Source organism: Salmo trutta, chromosome 5 (assembly GCF_901001165.1).
Source record: "Salmo trutta chromosome 5, fSalTru1.1, whole genome shotgun sequence".
NCBI classification, from domain to species: Eukaryota; Metazoa; Chordata; class Actinopteri; order Salmoniformes; family Salmonidae; genus Salmo; species Salmo trutta.
In genome coordinates, this window is record NC_042961.1 from 41250541 (window position 1) to 41275942 (window position 25402).

Consider the following 25402-nt stretch of genomic DNA (forward strand, 5'->3'; position numbering starts at 1 on the left):
TAGGGGGTAATCATTAGTCCAACACTTGCAAACGAGAGTTTCTATTGGACAAATTCAGGCATGTTTATCCCCATTTCGTTCCGTTTGCTTCCGTTTAAGAAACGTTTTGCAACAGAATCGGCGGAATGAATACAACCTTGATCACGCGGTAAACACAGTTCACTTTCATAGCAGCCACATACAAACAGCATAATCCCTTTGATCATTGTATAATTCCTTCATACATCTAATCTCTCCCGTTCTCACCTTTTCCCTTCGATTGTGGACTTCAGTGGACAACACATCAGCTGTTTGCTACCTGGTGAAAAAACCTTTCCAAGCCAAACCTTCATATCATAAACGCTAACTGCTACACACAGCCTACATCATTGTCACCATATTAACATCATAGTCAACATAGCTACTGGAACTAACGCGTTAGTAAACCTGCTACAATCATGCAGTAGTCAGCAGCAAGCAGTTTAGCAGTTACACCGGTGGTAATAAAATAATAAAACCAGAAGCTTACCTTGACTTGGAAGAGTTCCAGTGTTGGATAGCCATAACCAGCTAGCTAATATAGCATCCCACTCTGTTTGGCTAAACTAGCTAGCTGCATTTGCTAGCTAAGTGAAAGTGAAGAAAAAAAATACAACAAAATATAGCTCTCTTTCACTGTCTCTTTCTTGCTTCTCCTTCATTTTTTTTAAAGAAATGGATTTCTTCAAAACTGTTCAACTATTGAATTTCTCTCTTTTTGAGTCAACTACTTTCCACATTTTATGCAGTGCTAGCTAGCTGTAGCTTATGCCTTCAGTACTATATTAATTCTCTGATCCTTTGATTGGGTGGACAACATGTCAGTTCATGCTGCAAGAACTCTGATTGGTTGGAGGACATCCTCCAGAAGTTGTCACAATTACTGTGTCTATGGAAGGGGGTGAGAACCATTTATTTTACCAGGTAAGTTGACTGAGAACACATTCTCATTTACAGCAACAACCTGGGGAATAGTTTCAGGGGAGAGGAGGGGGATGAATGAGCCAATTGTAAGCTGGGGATGATTAGGTGGCTGTGATGGTATGAGGGCCAGATTGGGAATTTAGCCAGGACACCAGGGTTAACACCCCTACAATAAGTGTAATGGGATCTTTAATGACCTCAGAGAGTCAGGAGGCCTGTTTAACGTCCCATCCGAAAGACAGCACCCTACACAGGGCACTGCCCTGGGGTATTGGGATATTTTTTAGACCAGAGGAAAGAGTGCCTCCTACTGGCCATCCAACACCACTTCCAGCAGCATCTGGTCTCCCATCCAGGGACTGAACAGGACCAACCCCACTTAGCTTTAGATGTAAGCCAGCAATGGGATGCAGGGTGGTATGCTGCTGACAACCATACGCATCCTAGGTTTTGTATTGGAGTCAATGTACGCAGAGGACGGAAACTAGCTGTCCTCCGGCTACACCATGGTGCTACCCTACAGAGTGCTGTTGAGGCTGCTGTAGACCTTCATTGCAAAATAATGTTTCACTATTTAAACATTTAATGAAATTTGCTGAGAAGGATGGCCCTCCCCTTCCTCCTCTGAGGAGCCTCAACTGTTCCCTCTCCAAGAAAATGACAGTCTGTGTGTGATATGCAACAAGAAGCCCCATCCCCTCCTCCCCCCGAAAATATTAATTTACTGTCACAACCAAAGCCTGTGGCATTCCACATTAGTGATTGAACCCCCCCCCCCCCCCCCCCCCCCCCCCTTCTTTGCCGCGACACAAGGGGTTCATAACATGGGTCATAGGATCGGTGCTAGGGGATCGTTAGCTCATGCCCTCAGTGCGGAAATCGAAGCGGCAATGCATCTCTCACCTCCTGGCCAGCTTGCTAGGCTATCAGTCGCTAAGCCCCCTTGTGATTTGGGAAAGGCGCGAGTGATTGAGGTCCATAATGCTTTGAACAACGCCACCCCCCGACCCCACCCCCCCTTCTTCACTTCCCCGATCCTGTCTTGTTTTTTACGAGCAACCAAACGACTGGGACTATTTTCCAGGTTGTGCCACTGATGACAGATGCCATGTGAGAGGCCTTGGAGAGGGTCGTGATGAGGCCGGAGTGTTATGACACTCCAATGCAGACCCCTCTCTCTAGCTCAAGGGATTTACATGACAACATGCTAAGCTATCTGTTTGGCTGTCATCTTCACTCTGCATACAGCAATTCTCCTCCTTCCCTCTTATTCACCGTTAAATCCCTCGTTTATCTCTCTCTCTCTCTCTCTCTCTCTCTCTCTCTCTCTCTCTCTCTGCTTTCTAGCATGTTCTCTGTCTGCAGTACATGTTTTCCGTAGTGCTATTCTTATCCCCAGCGCTATCTAGCCAGCGTCATCCCCTGTCAGTCAGATTGACTGGATGTTCTCCCACACGGGTTAGAACACAAAACATCCATGTGCATTCAGCAGGGGACGAGACACCCAGGAATAACACACAATACAGCCATGTTCTAATGATAGAGGAAGGGGGAGAGGAAGCTGGTGGCAGAGAGCGCTGTTGGGGAAGCTACTCTGAAAATATTCCCATGTAAAATAGATAGAAAGAGAGTGCGATATAGTTAGACAGACAGAAAGTGAGAGCAGAAAATATATAACAGCAAGTGGGATAGAGAGTGGGAGGGAGAGAGAGAGACCGTCACCTAAGTGACTTAAGCTCCTTCCGTGCAGAGCGACGTCCATCACTCTACGGTTGGCAGGGCTGAAGTTAATTGGGTAGTAGTGTGTGTGTGTCTTCCTGAATAAGTGTTTTAATGAAGATCAGCTAGTGGCTGTCTTCACAGCTTAGATTTTAGAGTCTCTGTGCCAGCCCAGCCCTGGGCCCTAAGGCCAAATAGTGCCCATCATCATAAGGGCCCAGGGAGACCGGGCCACTGCCACCTGATTCAAGACACAAATTGGTCCAATAAACCCTCATCAATGCACCTCCAGCCCGGGGCTGTCCACTGAAAGGACAAACACTGCACACACACACATATACACACACACAGAAAAAATGTGGTGTTCCAAAAGGCCACCTGTAACGCACGCAAAGGTCACCTCCCTGACACGTCTGACAGCTCGCGCAAGTTATTATGCACACACAAATACACACACACACACACATACCCGTTGTGTCTTAAGCTGTCCGATTGCCAGTCGTGCCAAGACCTTCCCTTCTCCCCCTCCTCTCTCCTCTCCCTTCCTCTAAACCCCCCCCCCCCCCCCCCCCCCCAGCCTAAATGGCCCCTGAAGTGACACGTCAGTTTCAATTTGACCCGGCAGGCCCCAAAACAATAACTTCATCAGCTCCTGTTAGTATCCTCTCCATCAGACAGCCACACAAACAAACACTGATTCCCTCTCTCTTCCGGAGGGCACTTTTTCCTCTGACTGATGTTCAGGAGGTAATAGAATGTCTTCAAGGACCTCTCAAGTGTTGGATACTTGACTGTTTTAATTCACTTCCTCTCAGCATACACACTAACTTCTCACAGTACAACATAACTGTGTACAACAATACTTTTACAGGCTAAAAGTATCACTCGGCTGTAGTATTCCGTAGCAGTATTCCGTAGCTTCCGCATAGCTACTGGAAATTCCATATTTCACCTTAGTAGTTTTCTGATGATCACTGCACTCATTTGGGACAGGAGTCGTTCCTGACCGCGTGACCTGATCATGATAAAACTCCTGCCCCTAGGAAGAAATTCTCATTTCAGTCTTCTCACTGAGGATCACTATACTCACAGGGGAGAATGTTAGGTACAGGAGTGGTTGGGTGGCCACGATAGAGCGTGGTAAGCTGAGAGGCGATTTAATATCCAGGCTCTGAGACAGACAGACCGTGTCCTCTCCTCTGCTGTCTGCCTATCTGGAGTCTGGGCCTCCCCTGGAGAGACAGGGTTGCTGAGACAGCACCTCTGAAACAGGAGAGCCACTGGGCTGACGTGTGTGTCTCCGTCCTCTGGTCAAGGACAAGAGATGATCCTCCCTCACAGTGGGGGACCAAGTACGTGTGTGGGAGGAGATCAAGAGTGAGTGTGTGTGCGGGCGTGTGTAGGGGCTGAAAGTGTGTGTGAACAACGTGTGGTGTGTGTGTACGCTTCAACGCGTGTATAGTACGTGTTAGCGTGTGTATGTGCGCACACTTGTGCCTAGTGCGTGCCCCGATGTTCTGACGGATTGTCCTTGCTGATGTCCATCCTCTACCAAGTCTCTCGCTTCTCTTCACCACTATCCCTTTCCCCAACAAAACATGCCGAGCAGCATCTTCACTGAGATAACAGTGAGCGAGAGCTACGGTGTTATGGCGACAGCGCATATGCCTTACATTAACGGAAAACTCCACTCAAAAACGGTCTTTTGGTATTTCTTTCATTAGTCCACTGTTGATACAGTCCCACATTTTTGTTGCATGTCAGGGGTCAAGTTTTCATGGCATGATGCGTTTTGCATCGTCATGGTGATGTGGCAAGTGACACTTTGCTTCTTGACAGTCCAATATCTTGAAAACTTGACTGCTGACAAAAACAGAAATATTCTCGTGGACAGATGAAATGGCGAGAATCTGTCAAGGCAGTAGTTCCTGGTTTGGGGTTTTCGTCATTGATTATTTGGACGAATCAGGATTGGGCGAAAGTGGTGCTCAAACCGGTGCAATGATTTTCATGTCCGTTTGCGGATGATAAACGGTTTCCACCAGATTCCATCGCCGAAAAGTCAAAATTTGCTAATATCGTAAAAATTTATGACATTTTTGGCCATGGTAAACACGGGTGAAATAAATTTTACTTCTGTGTAACTGAGATTAGACCTGTATTAACAGTGGACTAATGAAACAAATACCAAAATATAGTTTCAGAGTCGATTTTTCCTTTTAAGTGTCATCGTTAGGGGATAGGAGAGTATCCCTATTGGGGTTCAGATGGACCTAATGATCACATCTAATGATGGCATGGCATGTGTAATGGACTGTCTCACTGGAGGCTTTATGCACACAGCATGCATACACAGGCATAGACATGCTCATACACACACACACGTACACACGCAGACATGCTCACAATACGTTATTAAGCCAGTAAGAAAGTCATGTTTTTTCTCTTAATTGAAAGGGAATGGGAGCTATTTTCCATTTCTGTCCTCTAAATGATTGAAGTCTATCCTCTAGGGGTTTGTAATGTAGAGGACAGTAATGTAGAAATGTAAACATAATCTTTATAATTGCACACATTCCACACACATTAGATGGGCACGTGTGCAAACACACACACACACACACACACACACACACACACACACACACACACACACACACACACACAAACACTCAAAGTATCCCATTACCATGATCTGTCATCACTGGGGAGTCCATCCCACACATACTAGTGTGCATGATCCATTTCACACACACACACACACACACACACTCCCAACAGGCATTGATTAATCCATAAAGAGGGCCAATTTGGCTTCCCCTCTGCTCCTTCCCCTCTCTGCAGTAATTACCTCATCAAATCTCATTTTAACCCACTTCCTCCAAAACAATATCCTACAGTAATCCTCCTCTCCCCCCCACCACACCCCCCGGGAGGCCCATTAATGTGGTCAAGGGTCATCACTTCTGATATCCAACCTGATTGGCCCAGCATGACACCCCATCCACTGAGAAAACAAGTGTGAGGGAAGCAGAGGGGAAATAAAAGAGGACTGATATCAGCAAAGAAAAAAATGATCTTCAGATCACCCCCCTCCACCAACCCCTGGTAACACATTAGTAATGGAACATGCAAATGAGCCGAACCCTCATCTGTCCAATCCAGATGCATAGTAATGACTGGAGGACCATAAGAGAGAGCGCTGTTGAATTAAACATTACATTATTTCCTCAGAAGTGGTTTATTTTTCCTAAACGGCTTCTCCGTCTCCGTACTTTGGGATGGGATTTATTTAATTTTTTTTGTCTGTCCGAGGCACTTCATCATTTGTGCTGTGTCGCAGGTGCATTGGGGTCGATGACACCGGGCTCTGTAATGTATTCCATCTCTGTGGCGAATGCGATGCGACTCCACCCAGCCCCCAGCCTCAGGGTCAGCCCACGGCTACACCCTGCAATCTATTAGACTGCCAGTTTCCACATTCTTCAGTCTCTGCTGTGAAACTGAGTGGCCCGCGTGTGTCAGAGTCGAGCCATAATGGCCGCCACCTGTAGCAGCACGGCTCAGGCAAGGTTCCAATCTCCTTAACGCGTTACCAGGGGAAAATCCCCCCATGTGATGGATACTGTCCCCCATTGTTTCACTCTGTCTGTCTGTGTGTGAGTGAGTGTGGGGTATTGGCTTGTGTGTTGTGCAGCCTACGAAGAGACAAAGACTGATAGTGTCTTCTTTCGCCGCTTCTCTCTCCTCTTTCCGCTTTTTGCTTTCTCTTCTTCTCTCTCTATTTGTTTCTCTGCCCACCTATCTATCTTCACCCCTTTCTCTTTATCCTACCCTCATTTTATCTCCCACCTCTCTCTTCCCTCTTTCTCCTTTCTGCATCTTCCCAACTTTCTCTCCTCCCTCCACTAGGTCGACAGTTGACCATCTTCAACAGCCAGGCGTTCATCAAGATTGGTGGTGGTGGCGGCGACAAGGCCCGTCACTTCCAGGGCCAGATCTCGGGCCTCTACTACAACGGGCTGCAGGTACTCAAGCTGGCAGCCGAGGGCGACCCCAACGTGCAGGCCAAGGGCAACCTGCGGCTAGTGGGCGACGTGCCCTCGGTGCTCACCACGGACACCACCAGCACCACGCCGCTGGCCGACATGTCCACCACCATCATGGAGACAACCACGACCATGGCTACCACCACCACCCGCAAGCAGCGTTCACCCACCATGAGGGACAGTGTCACACAGGTTAGTAGGGGAGGACTGGGGTGGAGTGGGGGGAGTTGGTGGGGAACTGGGGTGTGTGGGGAGGAGGTGAGGGGGAACTGGGGTGGAGGGGGGAGGAGGTGAGGGGGGGAGGAGGTGAGGGGGGAACTGGGGTGGAGTGGGGAGGAGGTGAGGGGGGAACTGGGGTGGAGTGGGGAGGAGGTGAGGGGAACTGGGGTGGAGTGGGGAGGAGGTGAGGGGAACTGGAGTGGAGTGGGGAGGAGGTGGGGGGGAACTGGGGTGGAGTGGGGAGGAGGTGGGGGGGAACTGGGGTGAGGTGGGGAGGAGGTGGGGGGGAACTGGGGTGGTGTGGGGGAGATGAGGGGAACTGGGGTGGAGTGGGGAGGAGGTGAGGGGGGAACTGGGGTGGAGTGGGGGGGAACTGGGGTGGCGTGGGGGGAGGTGAGGGGAACTGGGGTGGAGTGGGGAGGAGGTGGGGGGGAACTGGGGTGGAGTGGGAAGGAGGTGAGGGGGTCTGGGGTGGAGTGGGGAGGAGGTGGGGGGGAACTGGGGTGGAGTGGGGGGAGGTGAGGGGGTCTGGGGTGGAGTGGGGAGGAGGTGGGGGGGAACTGGGGTGGAGTGGGGGGAGGTGAGGGGGTCTGGGGTGGAGTGGGGAGGAGGTGGGGGGGAACTGGGGTGGAGTGGGGGGAGGTGGGGGGGTCTGGGGTGGAGTGGGGAGGAGGTGGGGGGGTCTGGGGTCATGACTGTTTCATAGTAGTTATTCCTCTACAGAATCATACAAACTTTCTGTAGCTACGTACTCTCTGTTTGGCCAAAGTTTGACATTCAGAACTTCAAACGAGCCCGTTAACAAGTCTAGTATACCCCATTAGAGCAATCCAGACGGGCATTTTGATTCCTTCTAAAGCAAAATCACAGATCGAAGCCCAGACACATTGTTAGAGGCAATATGAATCACATCCATCCAGACCAATCACAAGTAGCCAGACAGTTGTGGCATCGAAGGAATAAACGCAAATAAATTCCTTGCCTCAATTACCCTGCCTCACCCTCTCAACATGTTGTTATCGTGTGTGTGTTCGAGTGAACGCGCCCTACCCGTGTGTCTAGTATACACGTCCCCATACAAAGGCTACGTTTTCCTAGTACTAATCTCAACATGTTACGATCACTCGATCCACCAATCCTGGAAGTGGCAATTGGGGAACAACGGGCGATAGAGCTATTCGGTGAACTAGACACACGGTCCGTATGCTGTCACAATGCCGCCCATGTCCCCACGCAACCCATAATAAGCTGTAATAACAGGCCCGTGTCCTCCAAGAGAGGGAATTGTTTCTTCCAATTTCACAGCCCATACCGTCTATTAATTAGACGCAAGCCGCATGCATTGTAATGTAATACAGCACAGCTACATTAGCAGTATGCTGTAGTAGTGTGGTGGTATAGCGTTAGAGTAGTATTAGGATCCAGGCGCCCAGAGAGAAATGGGAGTTAGGTGGAGGACGAGCTGTTGGTTTTAGAGTGTAAAAGTTTTTCTTCCAAACACTTTTGCTATATTGATTGAGCGTGCCTGACACAACTTGAACAAACGGAATAGTCCCAAAAGTTCAAACACCACACATCTGCAATTCCAGGCAGGCTCAATTAATACTCGCGCTGGCAATGCCATCCGGAGAATTCGCACAGAGGGTGTGACGCAATCGCGGAGCCTCTGGAGGCTTGTGGAGGCCAAATCGAGCTCTGTGGCACGTCGCCGTGCGCCTCCCCAAATTACGGAACCATGAAGAGGGCTCTGTTTGGCGCCGTAATACCTCCACATTGACATGATTGGTTGACGGTAGGTGAGGGCGGGAGGTCCTGTAGAAACACACTCTCTTCCTTGACAACTTCCTTCACAACAGCTCTGCTGTGGTCCGCCAAGCGCAGGAAGTATGAATGCTCTTTCTGCGGAGGCAGCGTCGCAGTAAACACTGTCGGACGTCAGATTGACCATGCTGAGCCTATAAGGTTAGGTTGGGTGAAGCACAGTTCTAACAAGCTGTGGCTGTTTCTGCCATTTCAAAAGGTTTGCGTGGTGTTGCATGGCGAAGACGTTAAGCTAAAAGTAACATTAACATTGGGTTTCTCTCAAACAGCTTGTTCATTATCACCCTCCTTGTCCTCGGAAGCTTACCTGAGATCAATCACACAAACCTCTTGGCCTGACAGCCTACCTTTGACAACCATGACGAAGCGTTCTCTGCCTTAGGACATTGCTCTCATACCAACTACCTACCTCCCGCTCTTTCTTTCTCCCATCTCTCTTTGCCTCCATTTTCCTAACTCACCACACTTGAAAGTGAAGGCCCGTCTCACTCCTCTCTCGCTCCTGTCTCGCTTTCTCTCTCTCTCTCTCTCTCTCTCTCTCTCTCTCTCTCTCTCTCTCTCTCTCTCTCTCTCTCTCTCTCTCTCTTCTCAGCCAATAACAACAGTGCTAACTACTGTGTGGAACTAAAAGCTTCTCGGATAGAGAAAGCGAGAGAGGGCTGGAGAAAGATGGAGAGACGGAGAGCAAGAGGGATGCGAGAGTGAGAGACAAAAGAAGAGACGGAGCGTGCCAGGGGGGGGTGAGGGGGTGTAAGGGTAGACTAGAGAGATGTGGGCGTCTTATGCTACCAGCTACCGCACTGCAAACACCAATCAAGTCTTATCTAATTGAATGTTCGCGTTTGGGCAGCCGTTGTTTGTTTCCCTTTTGGGACTTTTTCCAGCACCATCCTTCCCTCATCGCGCCGCGTAGCCGGAGCCACAGTCCTTTGATTTCAGCTTCACTAAATTCAATAAATGAGTGGAAAATGAGCTTAATTATCTCTATGCAGCGTTATCAAAGCAGTCAGGGACTGCCTGTGTACTCTATCCATTGGTTTCGAGAAGGGGAGTAGAAAAGGAGCTCAGACAATGTGGACTGTACAAAGATCAATGCTGCGAGCTACTTCATCCTTCCAGAGTCCTGTGTGTATAATGCGACGGTTGTAGCGTTAGTACCGCGCCATTATCAACACAGAAAGATTGTCCTTCCAAAGTGAACGCTCTGGAGGATGCTGCAACTGGCTCTACTATTAGGAACGGAGCTCGGTAACCCCTGTAGAGTTCCATTACGCACTGGGCTGCGTCCCAAATGGCACCCTTTTCCCTATACAGTGCACTACTTTTGACCAGAGCCCCATCTGCCCTGGTTAAAAGTTGTGCCCTAGATGAGGGGATATGGTTCCATTTGGGCCATTACCAATGTTATATCTGATTACCTCTTTCCCGGTGGTCTGCGGTTTAGCTACTCTCTGTGCCGAGCTGGTAAACGTAAGATCAGTGTAACCTAAACCTGGATATGCGCTGCTCATCTTTTACGTGCCTGTCTCCGTCTCTGTGTGTGTCTACAATGCATGCATGTGTCACTCAATATGTATTCCATATCAATGTCTCTCTACTGGCCTCTAGGCAGACTAGACATCGGCGTGTAGAAGTGTGTAATGACAAGGCTCCTTAGCGGGTGTTGTTTTGTGTGCTGTGAAATAGACAGCCATCTTGAGAAATGTCTGTAGGCGTCCTGGTGCCCAGAGGCACATTCAGCTCTAGCAGATAGCTGGTGTTTCTGTTTGTATGGTGCTCCACCACGGCGCTGTTTGGAATTAACGAGCGTAATGTTTATTGCTTGACATGCGCCGCACCAAAGTCATAACACAAGTCCTAGTCCTGCCGTGTGTTTTTATAGGCAATATTACAGTTCTTCCACATTTCGCAGAGATTTTCACAAATTTGAACAGCTTTGCTATATTGCCTTGTGCCTATACGGGAGCACATGATAATCCCGAAATAACCTTTTATTACGAAAAGCAAAAACCCGGAGAAAGAAGTCATTACGAACGAGTTACTCAACCAAGTACCGTGGTGACAAAGTATATGATCTAAGCCTCCTTAACGCTCCCCAGTCAGCCGATGCTTTGTTGGGCTAACCCAGCTTTCCCCACTCTAACGGATGGCTCTGTCATTGCCCTGCTCTTCCTGGTGTGTGTCCCTTTTGCGCCACTAATGGCTGATGTGTCATTTTCACGGCCCGGCGAGCTCGCCTTGCTCTCTCTCCCTGACGAACACAGGCCCAGATTGGGCTCCTCTGGCGGACAAGGAGAGAGTGGAGACGGGGAGAGGGAAATGGAGGAAGGGGGAGGAGAGGTGGAGTGTTGAGAAGCAGACGGAGGCAAAAGGAGACAGAGAGAGAGGGAGACAGAGGAGACAGAGAAATGGAGGAAGGGAGGACAGGAAGAGACAGAACATGAGTATTGAGTTTTGGGGGTCGAAAGAAAACTAGCGGGAGCAGAAAGACAATGAAGACAAAGACGAAGGAAAGGCGAACATGTCACCCCCCCCCCCCAAAAAAAAAAATCCCATATGACACATTACATCCATAGCTGAAACAGCTCCATCCCTTTACAGCTGTAGAAACCCAGATCACACGGCAACATTCAACAAGTAAGAGGGCCGCCCATCAGATCCTATTGATTTTCTCACTTCCATTTCCTGGGCAGCTGATCTGATGGGGCACTCCTATTCCTATAGAAATGTTTGTGGTCGTACGCACATCCTTAAAAACATAGGCGCTGGGCTAATAAAGAAAACTAGTATAGAACAAGAAGGCTGTCAAAGCTCCCAATTCGCCGGTTTATTGACAAGGTTTCGATCGTCTCGACCCTGTCCACATGGCCCATTCATTAGTCATGCAGTGTTTACATGGAGCTTGCTGGCTTTGCGTCCCAGCACGCATACACACACAGGATACACACACTCTGTCGTCTGTGTAGTTAATAGGACATCCAACTCGGTAATTGCACTACAGAATGTATACTATACAGCCGCAGCCGGGGCCCAAGCTAACGTCTCAGCACTGGTTTAACAAGCCTGTAGCCCCTCGACCACTCAACGGGACAGGGGGACGGGACACAGGCAAGCGAACCCAAATGTAGATTTCTCCTGCAAGCCGGAGCAACAAAAAAGCTGTGAGCTGCCCGTTGCGAGACACTTTGACCATGGCAAAAAATGCTTTGATGGTTTAAAGAAGAACATACTTTTTTATGTGTTCGTTTTTACCCTGATAGAAGACTAGATGCTACAGAATGGGGGAAGTCATCACTTCTCCTGCGCTGACCCCAATTTGGAGGCTGTGGTTTGGGGTAAACTAAGATCCGTAGGAGCCCCTCCTATGCGCAGTCAGGGCATGTGATCTCTCAAACCTCACCTCAAGGAGCCCGCTCCGGACAAAGTTTCCCCTTGGGACAGATCTAGGGTCAGCTTCCCCTCCTACAATCTTAACCTTACCTATTAGTGGTGGAAATGCAAAACTGACCCAAGATCAGTGTCTAGGGTCTACGTCACAATACTCCGTGTACCACCAGCCATTACATTTGGTATGTTCAGGTACTAGCACACCTGATTCAACTAATCAAGAGCTTGATGATTGGTTGACCAGTTGAATGATGCTGGTACTAGAATAGATTAAATGAGTATAACTGTCATGTGGTACTCGAGAAGAGATTCGGGAAACACTGGCCTGCATGAGTGGAAAGTATTGCAGCAACACGTCAGCAGTGCAGGTTGGGCAGGTTGCGCCGATGAAATAAGTGAATGTCTGCATTCCTAACACCAGGGGGAGTAATTGAGATCATTCATTGACAACGTACAGCTTCTAATAGCAAGTGTTACTGAGTGGACTCCAATTAGTATATTCTAATAGCAAGTGTTACTGAGTGGACTCCAATTAGTATATTCTAATAGCAAGTGTTACTGAGTGGACTGCAATTAGTATATTCTAATAGCAAGTGTTACTGAGTGGACTCCAATTAGTATATTCTAATAGCAAGTGTTACTGAGTGGACTGCAATTAGTATATTCTAATAGCAAGTGTTACTGAGTGGACTCCAATTAGTATATTCTAATAGCAAGTGTTACTGAGTGGACTCCAATTAGTATATTCTAATAGCAAGTGTTACTGAGTGGACTCCAATTAGTATATTCTAATAGCATGTGTTACTGAGTGGACTGCAATTAGTATATTCTAATAGCACGTGTTACTGAGCGGACTGCAATTAGTATATTCTAATAGCAAGTGTTACTGAGTGGACTGCAATTAGTATATTCTAATAGCAAGTGTTACTGAGTGGACTGCAATTAGTATATTCTAATAGCAAGTGTTACTGAGTGGACTGCAATTAGTATATTCTAATAGCAAGTGTTACTGAGTGGACTGCAATTAGTATATTCTAATAGCAAGTGTTACTGAGTGGACTGCAATTAGTATATTCTAATAGCAAGTGTTACTGAGTGGACTGCAATTAGTATATTCTAATAGCAAGTGTTACTGAGTGGACTGCAATTAGTATATTCTAATAGCAAGTGTTACTGAGTGGACTGCACTGCAATTAGTATATTCTAATAGCAAGTGTTACTGAGTGGACTCCAATTAGTATATTCTAATAGCAAGTGTTACTGAGTGGACTCCAATTAGTATATTCTAATAGCAAGTGTTACTGAGTGGACTCCAATTAGTATAATCTAATAGCAAGTGTTACTGAGCGGACTGCAATTAGTATATTCTAATAGCAAGTGTTACTGAGTGGACTCCAATTAGTATATTCTAATAGCAAGTGTTACTGAGTGGACTGCAATTAGTATATTCTAATAGCAAGTGTTACTGAGTGGACTGCAATTAGTATATTCTAATAGCAAGTGTTACTGAGTGGACTGCAATTAGTATATTCTAATAGCATGTGTTACTGAGTGGACTCCAATTAGTATATTCTAATAGCAAGTGTTACTGAGTGGACTCCAATTAGTATATTCTAATAGCAAGTGTTACTGAGTGGACTGCAATTAGTATATTCTAATAGCAAGTGTTACTGAGTGGACTGCAATTAGTATATTCTAATAGCAAGTGTTACTGAGCGGACTGCAATTAGTATATTCTAATAGCAAGTGTTACTGAGCGGACTGCAATTAGTATATTCTAATAGCAAGTGTTACTGAGCGGACTGCAATTAGTATATTCTAATAGCAAGTGTTACTGAGTGGACTGCAATTAGTATATTCTAATAGCAAGTGTTACTGAGCGGACTGCAATTAGTATATTCTAATAGCATGTGTTACTGAGTGGACTCCAATTAGTTTATTCTAATAGCAAGTGTTACTGAGTGGACTGCAATTAGTATATTCTAATAGCATGTGTTACTGAGTGGACTCCAATTAGTATATTCTAATAGCAAGTGTTACTGAGTGGACTCCAATTAGTATATTCTAATAGCAAGTGTTACTGAGTGGACTCCAATTAGTATATTCTAATAGCATGTGTTAGTGAGTGGACTCCAATTAGTATATTCTAATAGCAAGTGTTACTGAGTGGACTCCAATTAGTATATTCTAATAGCATGTGTTACTGAGCGGACTGCAATTAGTATATTCTAATAGCAAGTGTTACTGAGCGGACTGCAATTAGTATATTCTAATAGCAAGTGTTACTGAGCGGACTACTCTAGCTCAATAAATAAATACAAGCTCTATTGTAGTGCCATTGTCAAACATGAGGATATTTTCACTTCAGATATTCCTTGATATCTAGGTGAAGTTTTAAAGCTGTATTCCTAAAATGTAAACGTAAAAATACCAGTACTGTTAGGCATGGACTCCAACCCCACCTTCATATTTGCCTTCCTCTACATCTGTCTCCCCCCTCTCGTTAATGCCTTTCTATATCAATAAAGAGAAAATACAAATAAAATATACTGTATATTAGAAGACCACCACTTTGAAATCACAGAATGTTAGAAATTCATTCTAGGTTACATAATTCGATATTTGTTATCAAAGGGAGCGCTGGTCATTTAGGATGGAAATGAAATGGAAGATGCAGATTTTGCCATGTTCTCATTAAGCCCATCTGAGAGGCCCAGATGGACACACACACACACACACACACACACACACACACACACACTCACTCACTCTCTATCTCGCTCTCATACACACATGCACACCCACACACACACCCACACACACATAAGTGAATGCATCCTGTCTGTGGATACATAATGGATGGAGAGAGGTTAAACTCTGTGTACAGACAGTGAACAGATCACCGTGCTCAAAGGAATTGTGCTGCCCATGTTAAAAGCCCTCATCCCTCCCACCTATATTCCATCAGGCTGAACTCATCTTGAATATTAACTTGAGCCTGGGGGTTGAGGATAATAGACTAGACAATGTGCTTCCTAGCAGCACAAGTGGGTGAGAGGGATAGTACACGAGGAACAGAGTTCTGAATGGGCTTTTTGTATGGGGGCTATTAGCCTAGCTTCCACTAGCTCGTTGTGGCTCTGGGCTTAATGGACTTCAACAATTGGTTTTCACTGGGTTGTATTTTATGTGGGGATCTCAAAATGGAGGGGTGTCAGCTCGGTTGTCATTCGGTTTCTGCGTGACGATGATGAACGACTTGGCTAAAGCAGAAACAGAGTGATGACTAAGTTGAAGTTATGACTTTGCAGTAGGCTTACCTTGTTCTTTCGTGCATGACAGGTTGCATGATGGGTAAGGTTTAGGTTTAGGCTACCTGACCAGGGACCCTAGTTACACTATATCCTACATCCAGGGCCGAGTTGTTCCTGGACAGGTCCTAGGGTCAGGAAAAACGTCTGGGTAGTAGAACACGCACTCACACCCTTCTATCTGCCTCTTTCTCCTTCTCCATCTCTGTTCTAGAACACGGATGATCTGTTGGTAGCATCTGCTGAGTGTCCCAGCGATGACGAGGACTTGGAGGAGTGCGAGCCTGGAAATGGTGAGTCCACTCTGGGGGTTCTGTGTCCACTACAGGGGTCCACCAGCCCAGCAGAGACCCACAACAGAAACAGCTAGCTCCCCTTACCCACTTTATTCTACTACTGTGACCTCATGACCACCCACATGCAGCCCTGATTGGTCAGATGTGTGCCCACCCTGGTTTCTCATTGGCTAAGGTTCAAAGCTGTGAAGTGACAGTTTAAGTCTCCCGAGCCATCTGCGGGGCAGCTTTGCATCCTGATTGGGTAGCAGCTGGTGCTAGGCCAGCTGTTGCACCAATCAGCCACTCCGTTCTTAACGATTCCGGACAGGTTCAACATTGAACTCCTCTTGACCGTCTGCCTCACAGCGGGCTCGGAGCTGAGCGATGTCGGAGTGAGCGGAAAGGTCAAAACGAACTTCTGAGAGGGGATGGAGAGGGCCTGTGAAAAGGGCAGGATGTTGACTGTGGTTTCAAGACATAGTGCGCTGGCTGGTTGCCAGGGAACTGCCAAGAACTCTTACATGAATCAGAATGCTAAGACTGCCAGAGCTAATCTCTACTGGGCGTGTTTCTATGTTTTCCAGAAGGCCCAAATCAAACGCGTACGCTAAACAACCTAGGAGGTCTAGAAATAACTCTAGCCTAGGAAATAACCTTTATAAAACCATCAGGAACATTTTGTTAGCGTTCCGTTTTTTTATATTCATGTTTTTATTTGATGTGCAGTAGAACTCATTCCGGATTATATTACGTTTTGACTATATTGATTCAGTAATGTCAAGGCGACTTTACATCGAATGAAACGCTTATTACACTTTAAGTGGGTGAAATATTCTACACTACGTCGATTATCTGTGTGGTTTCACTGTAGTTGGTGGAAGCTGAAATTGTCTTCTTATCAGAAGCAGTTTTTGGTGACTGACTGCTGCCCAAAAGTAATCTCTCTAGGGAGGAGAGCAACACACACACACACACGCCTCCAGATAGACACTAGTCTGTCTCTGACCATCACCCCCGAGACACAACAACAATCATACAGACAGGACAGCATTATCCCTCCTACCTATAAGACCGTGAAAGACACACACGCATACAGAAGCACGAACACACACACACATACACACATTGCACACCCACACACAAAATCTCTCTCTCACTCACTTTCGCTCTCTCACACACACACACACACACACCCTTATCCTCCACACACACACACACCCTTATCCTCCACACACACATACACCCCTCTCCCTGCTGTTCTCCATTGTCCCAGTCAGGTTATGTATTCTGAACCAGTGGCGGTCGGTGCCATTTAAGATGAGGGAGGACGATCATTATGAGCATGGACTTATTTTTATTACAGCGTATTGGATGACTGTCATTCATATTCCATTCACCCAGCTCAATGTAACAGCGATAGCTTTAGGCTACTACGTGATACTCGAATGTTCCCTATACCCATCATCAGGTTGCTACAACCTAGTCTATGAATGAAAGTTTACAATGTAGGTGCACAGTTGGAGGGATTTGTTTGTTGTAATCGAGGTAACAGACAGTGATACATTCAACACTGCCTTGTACTCTCTTGCCTGCATCTAGCAGATCTAGGGTGTAATCTTTAGTCCTAGTCCAACATTTGCAAAAGAGATTTTCTGTTGGACAAATTCAGATATGTTTATCCCATTTGCTTTTGTTTAAGAAACTTTTTTTAACACAATCGGCTGAATGAATACACCCCTGATCACACACAAACACAGTTCACTTTCATAGCAGCCACATACAAACAGCATGATCCCTTTGCTCGTTGTAATTTCTTCTTGCATCTACACTCTCTCCTCCTCTCTCACCTGGACTTCAGTGAACAACACCAGCGGTCTGTGACCAGGCAAAAAACACTTTCCAAGCCAAACCTTCATAACCTAATAGGTTATAGAACTAATGCATTAGTAAACCCGCTACAATCATGCAGAACAGTGTACAGTCAGCAAGCAGTTTAGCAGTCACACCGGCTGGCCCCAGTGGAAATAAGTTAGTGTTCGATAGCCATAGCCAGCTAGCTAACATTGCATCCCTCTTGAGCCAGGTGTTTGAGTAGACTAAACTAGAAAGCTGCATTCGCTAGCAACTTGAAAGTGAATAAAATACTATGAAATGTCTCTCTCCCCCTTTCTCTTGATTCTCCATATTTTTTGAAGAAACGTCTTTCACTCTCTTTGAGTCATATACTCACCACGTTTTATGCACTGCAGTGCTACAGTAGCTAGGTGTAGCTTATGCTTTCAGTACTAGATTCATTCTCTGATTCTTTGATTGGGTGGACAAAATGTCAGTTCCTGCTGCAAGAGTTCATGCTGCAACCTTCATTGCAAAACAGTGTGTTTTAATACATTTCTTGGTGACGGGAATATATTTAGTCTAGTTTATTAAAAACTTATAACTTTTTTACATTTCTCTATTTTCATTTTTATGAAATTCACTGAGGTCTTGCCCTTCCTCCTCTGAGGAGCCTCCGCTGCTGTAAATATTGTAGACAGCCACAGCCAATAGTCATGATCTGATATGAGCCAATGACTGGGGAGATCTACCTCTCATGTCAGCCGATTGTGGAGCCCTGCTCCATCCATTTCTATTGGAGCTGCAGCAGGAGACCTGTTCCGAGACGGCCTTGATTTGTCTCTGAAATATGGGATGGAGCACTAATGAGAATTTGATATTGATCAATACGGTTAGCTCCCTACTGTAACAAGCAGCTGCTTTGCTCTGGCAAGGTTTGTTCATGCTCCACGGCTATATTCAGAAGTAGTAGGGATAGTAGAGTTGTAATTGTAAAGGACTGTTGGTGTTTCTGTTGATTCACTACATCGAGAGCATCTTGTTGTACCGGTTTTGTTTTATTCCTCCCTTTAAAAGGGGTTTGTGTTTCCTTAGAGGAAAGTGCGGAAAGCTCAAACCATTTTTTGTTGTCGTTGTTTTTGTTGTAATTCTCTGATGGCTTTTCTAAAGGGAGACAAGTCCAAAGAGAGATACAGACACAGACAGACACACACACACACACACACACACACACAGATAAAGATAAAGAAAGGGAGACAGAACTAGGATGGCGACAGAGAGGGAGAGGAGTGAGTCGGATCATAAAAGAAAGAAGGGGCCGCAGCCGAGGGAGAGGGAGAGGGAGGGAGAGGGAGAGGGAGAGGGAGGGAGAGAGAGAGAGAGAGAGAGAGAGAGAGAGAGAGGGAGAGAGGGAGAGGGAGAGGGAGAGAGAGAGAGAGAGAGGGAGCGAGATTCCACATCTTGGAGGAGTGACTGGCATTGAGATGTGCGTCACGTCCCTTTACTCTCCAAAGAGAGAAGGAGTGGAGGAGAGAGAGGGGAAAAGAGAGAGAGAGAGAGAAATGTGGGGATCCCTCCGATTAGTTTTCTATCTGCCCTGCCTGCCTCTCCCACCGGGCTAATTAATCTTTGGCCTCGTTAGGCTTGCTGTAATTACATCATCCAACAAGCCTGGATTTGGTTTCGCTCACTTTTAATGAGCCCCAGCCAGAATAGGGAGAATACATAGCAGGGATCCCTTTAACAAAACCCTGCTATCTACACTGCAGCATCAGCTTTGGAGGAGTCGCAGGCACGCACAGACAGACAGACAGACATCACAGCTAGCTCCAGTCTACTCTCTCTAGCCTGCTAACAATCCGCCTCTTGCTGTTCGAGTTTTTATTGTCCTTGATGTCTTTTGTATTTACATTGTCGTTGTTTTCCTTTGTTCTTGTCTTTTTTAAAATCTTTTATCATTTTTATTGGTTGTTGGCACAACGGGTGGGTAGTTGTTTTGGTTGGGTTGGAAAGGGATGGTGGCTTGGAGGGGGTGGAGATAGGGGGGGCTGTGGGAGGGTCTTGGATGGTTGAGGGGTAGCTCTCGGGGGAACTCTGGTTGGGGACGGCGGGTGGCCTGGCAGTCGCGAGCGTTGGGCCGGTGGGTGAGAGGTTGCTGGTTTGGGTCCCCGAGTCGAGTGGGTGGGGGGATCTGACGATTTGCCCTTGGGCGGGGCGCTTGACCCTGGTTGCTCCTGTGGGTCGCTCTGGATGGGAGCGCCAGCTAGATGTAATGTAAATGTAATGTAAATATTGAGCAGCATCACTGCAGGTAGAGTGTATGTTTTAATATTCAATTTTGAAAAACGACAACAAAAATCTATCTGTTTTTCTCGTTCGAACTTCTTTCTCCCTCCCTCCCTATCCCTCCCAATTTCTTTCCCTCTCACTTTTTCATCATCTCTCCCTTTCTTACCTTGTCCTTTTCTTCTTCTTTTCTCTCCCTCTCTCTCTCTGCCCCCCCCCCCTTTCTTTCTCTCTCTCTCTCTCTCTCTCCCCCCCTCTTTCATCCATTTACCCTTACAGTAACGTCTCTTGAGAGGGACAGGGGAAAGGGTTATCACAGAGCACCACGTCAGTGAGATCGAAAGTTCAGTTCCCCGGCCAGACCTGCTCTGAGACCGCAATAAATAATTAATCATGAAACTTCCCCTTTAAAGAACAAACGGTGAGACCGAAGTAACGTGATTGAAAATCCAAACCCAGCCCCTTTAACTTCTCATAGACAGCACTGCAGCCCCCCCTGTGGACAAACGGACCCATTGAGCTCAATATGGCGATGTTGATATATTTCATATCACCTTAGCTAGATTATATACCCTCTAGACTCTATAACTATAGCCATTTTGGGTCATACAGGGCAATTTAAAATGATCACATTGCCTGTAGCAATATCTTCCTTTTCCTCTTGCGTATATATTATACAGTGTCTAAATAAAGATTTTCCTAGGAAGCCAATCTGTGCTGGTTAATACGTTGCGTATATTTCCATAAGTCAACAGAGACTAGAGTTGAGGCATTTTCTTGATATCAATATATTATATTGGGTGTCTTATGAGGTACTTAAAATCCAATATGTTCACTGAGACAGAATATCAAGCAGCTTCAGCTCTTCAATCTCCTCGTGGACAAAAACACTGTAGCAATATCCTATTAAAAATAAATTCATGTTCAAGAAATCACATTAAAAATGTAATTACAAAATAATAATATTACTGAACAAAAGATAACAGGGGTCCAAATATCTCTCCAGCCAGCACGCGATGTTAGCACAGTTAGGATAACCGGATTCGCCATGGGATGTCTACCCACAACTGTGAACAATTTCTAACAAATTTCGTTTGCCAGATTTGTTTTTCCTCTTTGTTCAGTAATTAGTATGTGGATTTTAGTGTGCCCTGCAAATACGTCATTTGGATGAAACATCTGTCCCTTGTTTTTTATAGTAACACATGTTCTAGTCTTAACCTCTACGGGCCACGGTGGCAGTATTGAGAATTTTGAAAAAAATACGTGCCCATTTTACCATTGTAGATTAAGAAAATTAATAATAACAAACAAAAAACATCTCAGTAAATATGTTAGAGAGAGATGAGAAAACACTGACAGTAAATATGTCGGAGAGAGATGAGAAAACACTGACAGTAAATATGTTAGAGAGAGATGAGAAAACACTGACAGTAAATATGTTAGAGAGAGATGAGAAAACACTGACAGTAAATATGTTAGAGAGAGATGAGAAAACACTGACAGTAAATATGTTCGAGAGAGATGAGAAAACACTGACAGTAAATATGTTCGAGAGAGATGAGAAAACACTGACAGTAAATATGTTAGAGAGAGATGAGAAAACACTGACAGTAAATATGTCGGAGAGAGATGAGAAAACACTGACAGTAAATATGTCAGAGAGAGATGAGAAAACACTGACAGTAAATATGTCGGAGAGAGATGAGAAAACACTGACAGTAAATATGTTAGAGATGAGAAAACACTGACAGTAAATATGTTAGAGAGAGATGAGAAAACACTGACAGTAAATATGTTAGAGAGAGATGAGAAAACACTGACAGTAAATATGTTAGAGAGAGATGAGAAAACACTGACAGTAAATATGTTAGAGATGAGATGAGAAAACACTGACAGTAAATATGTTAGAGATGAGAAAACACTGACAGTAAATATGTTAGAGATGAGATGAGAACACTGACAGTAAATATGTTAGAGATGAGATGAGAACACTGACAGTGATTGAGAGGGAGAAGAATAGAGTGAGAGAATAGATTGTGAGACAAATCAAGGCGAAGAGGAGAAAAATAATGAGAGGAAAAGAGGAAAGGTTGATATTTCATGCGTTGACTCAGCCCATGATCAAACAGCGCTCGTCTGAGGTAGAAACTCTAGGCTGCCGAACGAGCCAACACGAGTGAGAGTTCATGGAACCCATCCAGAAGTGTTGTGTAGAAAAGCACTCGGGAAAGCAATCCGTTATAATCAACCATACGTGGTGAACGTACCTTCATCAATCAACGTCAGAATAAATGACCCACCCTCATCATAGGACGGCTCGCGTGGACTGTATATTCAATGATGCACTGTGGAATGCTTTTCACTATCGAAGGCACACTACATTAGGTTTTCAAGATATGTAACTTTCAAAATGCAGATATTTGGCCCATAAGATGCATTTTGAAAGTTACATATCTTGAAAACTTGATTCCTGACATGCAAAACATTTTGGCACTATGTCAACAATGGGCTAATTAAACAAATACCAAAATATGGTTTTTGGGGGGAGTCTTCCTTTAACTAAATCAAGAATGTAGTCTTTATTAAATGGAATATTATCCAGTATAGTTGACAGTTGTGGAGATGGAGAATGATTCGACTAGAACGTACGCGTCCCTGTGTGCTCTATTCTCTTCACAGCGTAATCAAAGTTCATTCTTTATGCAGCGTATCAACTCTGAACAGTCGTTCAACCGTTCATTTTTCAAGTGGCTCAGGACGAGCCAACGTGATCGGCAGAACAACTAAGTCCCGGTGTTTGTTTGGCATCCGTCGTCGATGCATCGGTTTCCCTCTTTAACGCCGAGGGGGGGAAAAAAACACACCCACTTTGAGTTTTGGTTTGAACAAGGTGAGTCATCCTCTAGCGCTATGGAGATGGTGAGCTATGAAGACGAGTGACGCCACGGCGGGCTAACCTAACTATGGGAGAAGCTCATTCTCTCGACAGGTCAAATCCTTTTACAATGTAGCGAGTAAAGTGGATTTTCAATCTTCCGAACGAAGGGCACCGCAATGGGTTCTCTATGGGTTCTCTATGGGTTCTCTATGGGTTCTCTATGGGTTCTTGGCAGTTCTCAGTGTGATGATAACCGAAGCGTTTGAAACCTGTTTGAACATGTCCGTTCACACCAGCTGATTCATCATACAGCCAATGGTGTGGCTATGGTGGCCAACCTGTGGGTGCCATCTGACCAATCAGAAGCTGCATATGCAGTTTACAGGCACAGTCATGGGAAGGGGAGGTATACCAGAGGTGTTGATAGGACTGTGTCAAGACAAAGAGACACTCAGTGAAGAGACAAGTGAGACGAGTGCAGCTGTACATGTAGATGCCTGTGTGGGTCTGTGTTTGGGGGTTGACAAACCGTCATCTACTCCAACCTTGGCCCTGTGGTCAACAGTAACTTTTCCTATCCAAGTACGGCACCAAGGACAACGCTTATGGCACAAAGCTGAATTACGTGGCAAGAAGCGAGTGCTGGTATCGTTTGCACTTTCACATTCTATTTCATGATAATTAGAACCAAAGGAATGCAACACATTTGAGAGCAATGCAAACGCTAATAAATGAATCCACTTTTTAAGAAAGTCTTGGATTGACCTAATGATCATGACTACTTAGAGGCAGGTTCACACAGAATCTTTAGCAATTACTCAGACAAAGTGGCATTTTTTTCCCACCGATATAATCACATTGTGGCGAACAACGCCAAACATTCACCTAAGCTCACCCTCTTATCATTCTGTAGACAGGGCACACCTTGAGCAGCTTCACCAGATGCTGGACAGCTTCATAACGGCTCTTGGTTTTCTTACAACATTCCCTCGGTGTCAGACACCTGTAACTGAGCCACGCAGTAGTGGAACACAGTGAGGGGCAGGCTGCATACAGAGAGGCAGGAGGACAGCGAGGCATTCCGCTGGCACCATTTCAGTCATACAGACAGATGGCGAGGTAAAGATAGATGCAAGTCTATCTTATCCAGCAAGTCAGAATAGAAGCGACATATCTCTAGAGTACAAGAAGACGGGAAAGTAGAAAACAATGCTCAGAATCTGACGAATGTACAGAATATGGATGACAAGTCATCTAATATTCTATAGTTCTAGCTTATTTTGGGTTTACGGTTTATTCATTTTCTCTGTTTACTTTTCTTTGTTCCTCAAATGTGCCAACACTCTTCAAGGTGAATCTCAACCCTCAGACACAGAAATACTCATAAAAGTAGGCACGATTATGTTGCCACGGTAACATGGCCATTTTGACTGTGCAGTAGGAGTTGTATGAGTTGGGACTGGGCTTGATCCTATAAGGTTCTATAAGGTTGAATACTGACTAACTTTCTCTTTCTCAGCATTCATGTTTTTACTCCCTTTAAAGGGCTTGTTGTTGCTCTGTGTGTTATTGTTGATTATCTTTTGAAAGGTTTTGTGTAAAAGTTGCATTATAACCCTTATGAAAGTCCCTTGCCCTACTTATTGTGGGGTTGTCAGGAAAAATGGGGGCTTGAGGGCTTGGAGGGGGCTTGAGCACTTGTGGGATATGTTGGCCTGGGAATGACAAATACAGCCCAAAATACCCTCAATACACATTTCTAGAATCCCCACTCCACACTCACTCGCTTTATCCGATCCCTATTCCGTTTAGATACACAAATTTACCTCATCAACTCAAGAAAGGGCCAGGGTTAAGAATATGTATGATTCATGTTATGGACATTTCTGTGACTAACCTTATCATTGTCCATAAAGAGAAATGTCATAATCTTTTAAACTGCCCCTAACATTTTTGCAAATTGTTTCTGTGATTGTGACCCTAACAAGATTATGGGATGCGGCAGAGGGTAGCAAATTGTTTTTTGAAGAGGGAATGTAACTTGTCATTGATATTGTGCTATGTACTGCTAACATTTTCCTATTATGTTTAACGTCTCCAATTGGTACTCCTATGTTTGTCTCAATGATTTTGTCCTGACCTATCTTTAAAGCAATGTACTGACTTATAACACCCAAAATGTTTTATTAACTGTGGGTGTGATTATATTACAAAAGGACAAAAAAAGTAAAAATTATCCAATTCCCTCTAACACTGAATATAAAGGCATAGAGAAAAGGGGCTAAGGCATAAAGATCTGAGAAATTGTTAACTGTGTCGGGTGATAATTGGTAGAATTTTAATGTTCCTTGTTTTAGCATATCTACTGGGAGGGATGTGGGTGTTAGAACCGCATCTGTAGACTGTGTTTCGGGGTAGAAACTAGGGGCATCAGTTTCCCCCAGCTGGTCTTCAGGGTTTGAATACAGATTACAGCTAATTAGAACTGAGCCATGGAATCCACCATGCCCCCAGGCAGAATAGGATTTGAGCCATTCTTTATGAAAACTGAAAAACACAATGAATTATTTAGAGAATTATTAGATTTTTCACACACACACAAGATAAAGAAATGGGGTGGGGGGGGGGGGGGTGTCGGGGGGTGTCGGGGGGGGGGGGGTTGTTTATCACTATCCA

General features: G+C 45.4%; 1 protein-coding gene across 9 annotated transcripts in view; it reads left to right on the forward strand.

Moving 5' to 3' along the window:
• The window catches only part of nrxn2b (neurexin 2b), a 943005-nt gene that overhangs the window by 913668 nt on the left and 3935 nt on the right, over window positions 1–25402 (forward strand). For all 9 annotated transcript variants that reach the window (XM_029753594.1, XM_029753600.1, XM_029753598.1 and 6 more), the window contains 2 exons: window positions 6574–6902; window positions 15663–15741. In XM_029753594.1, the coding sequence (XP_029609454.1) occupies window positions 6574–6902; window positions 15663–15741 (408 nt within the window). The remainder of the gene's footprint in view (window positions 1–6573; window positions 6903–15662; window positions 15742–25402) is intronic.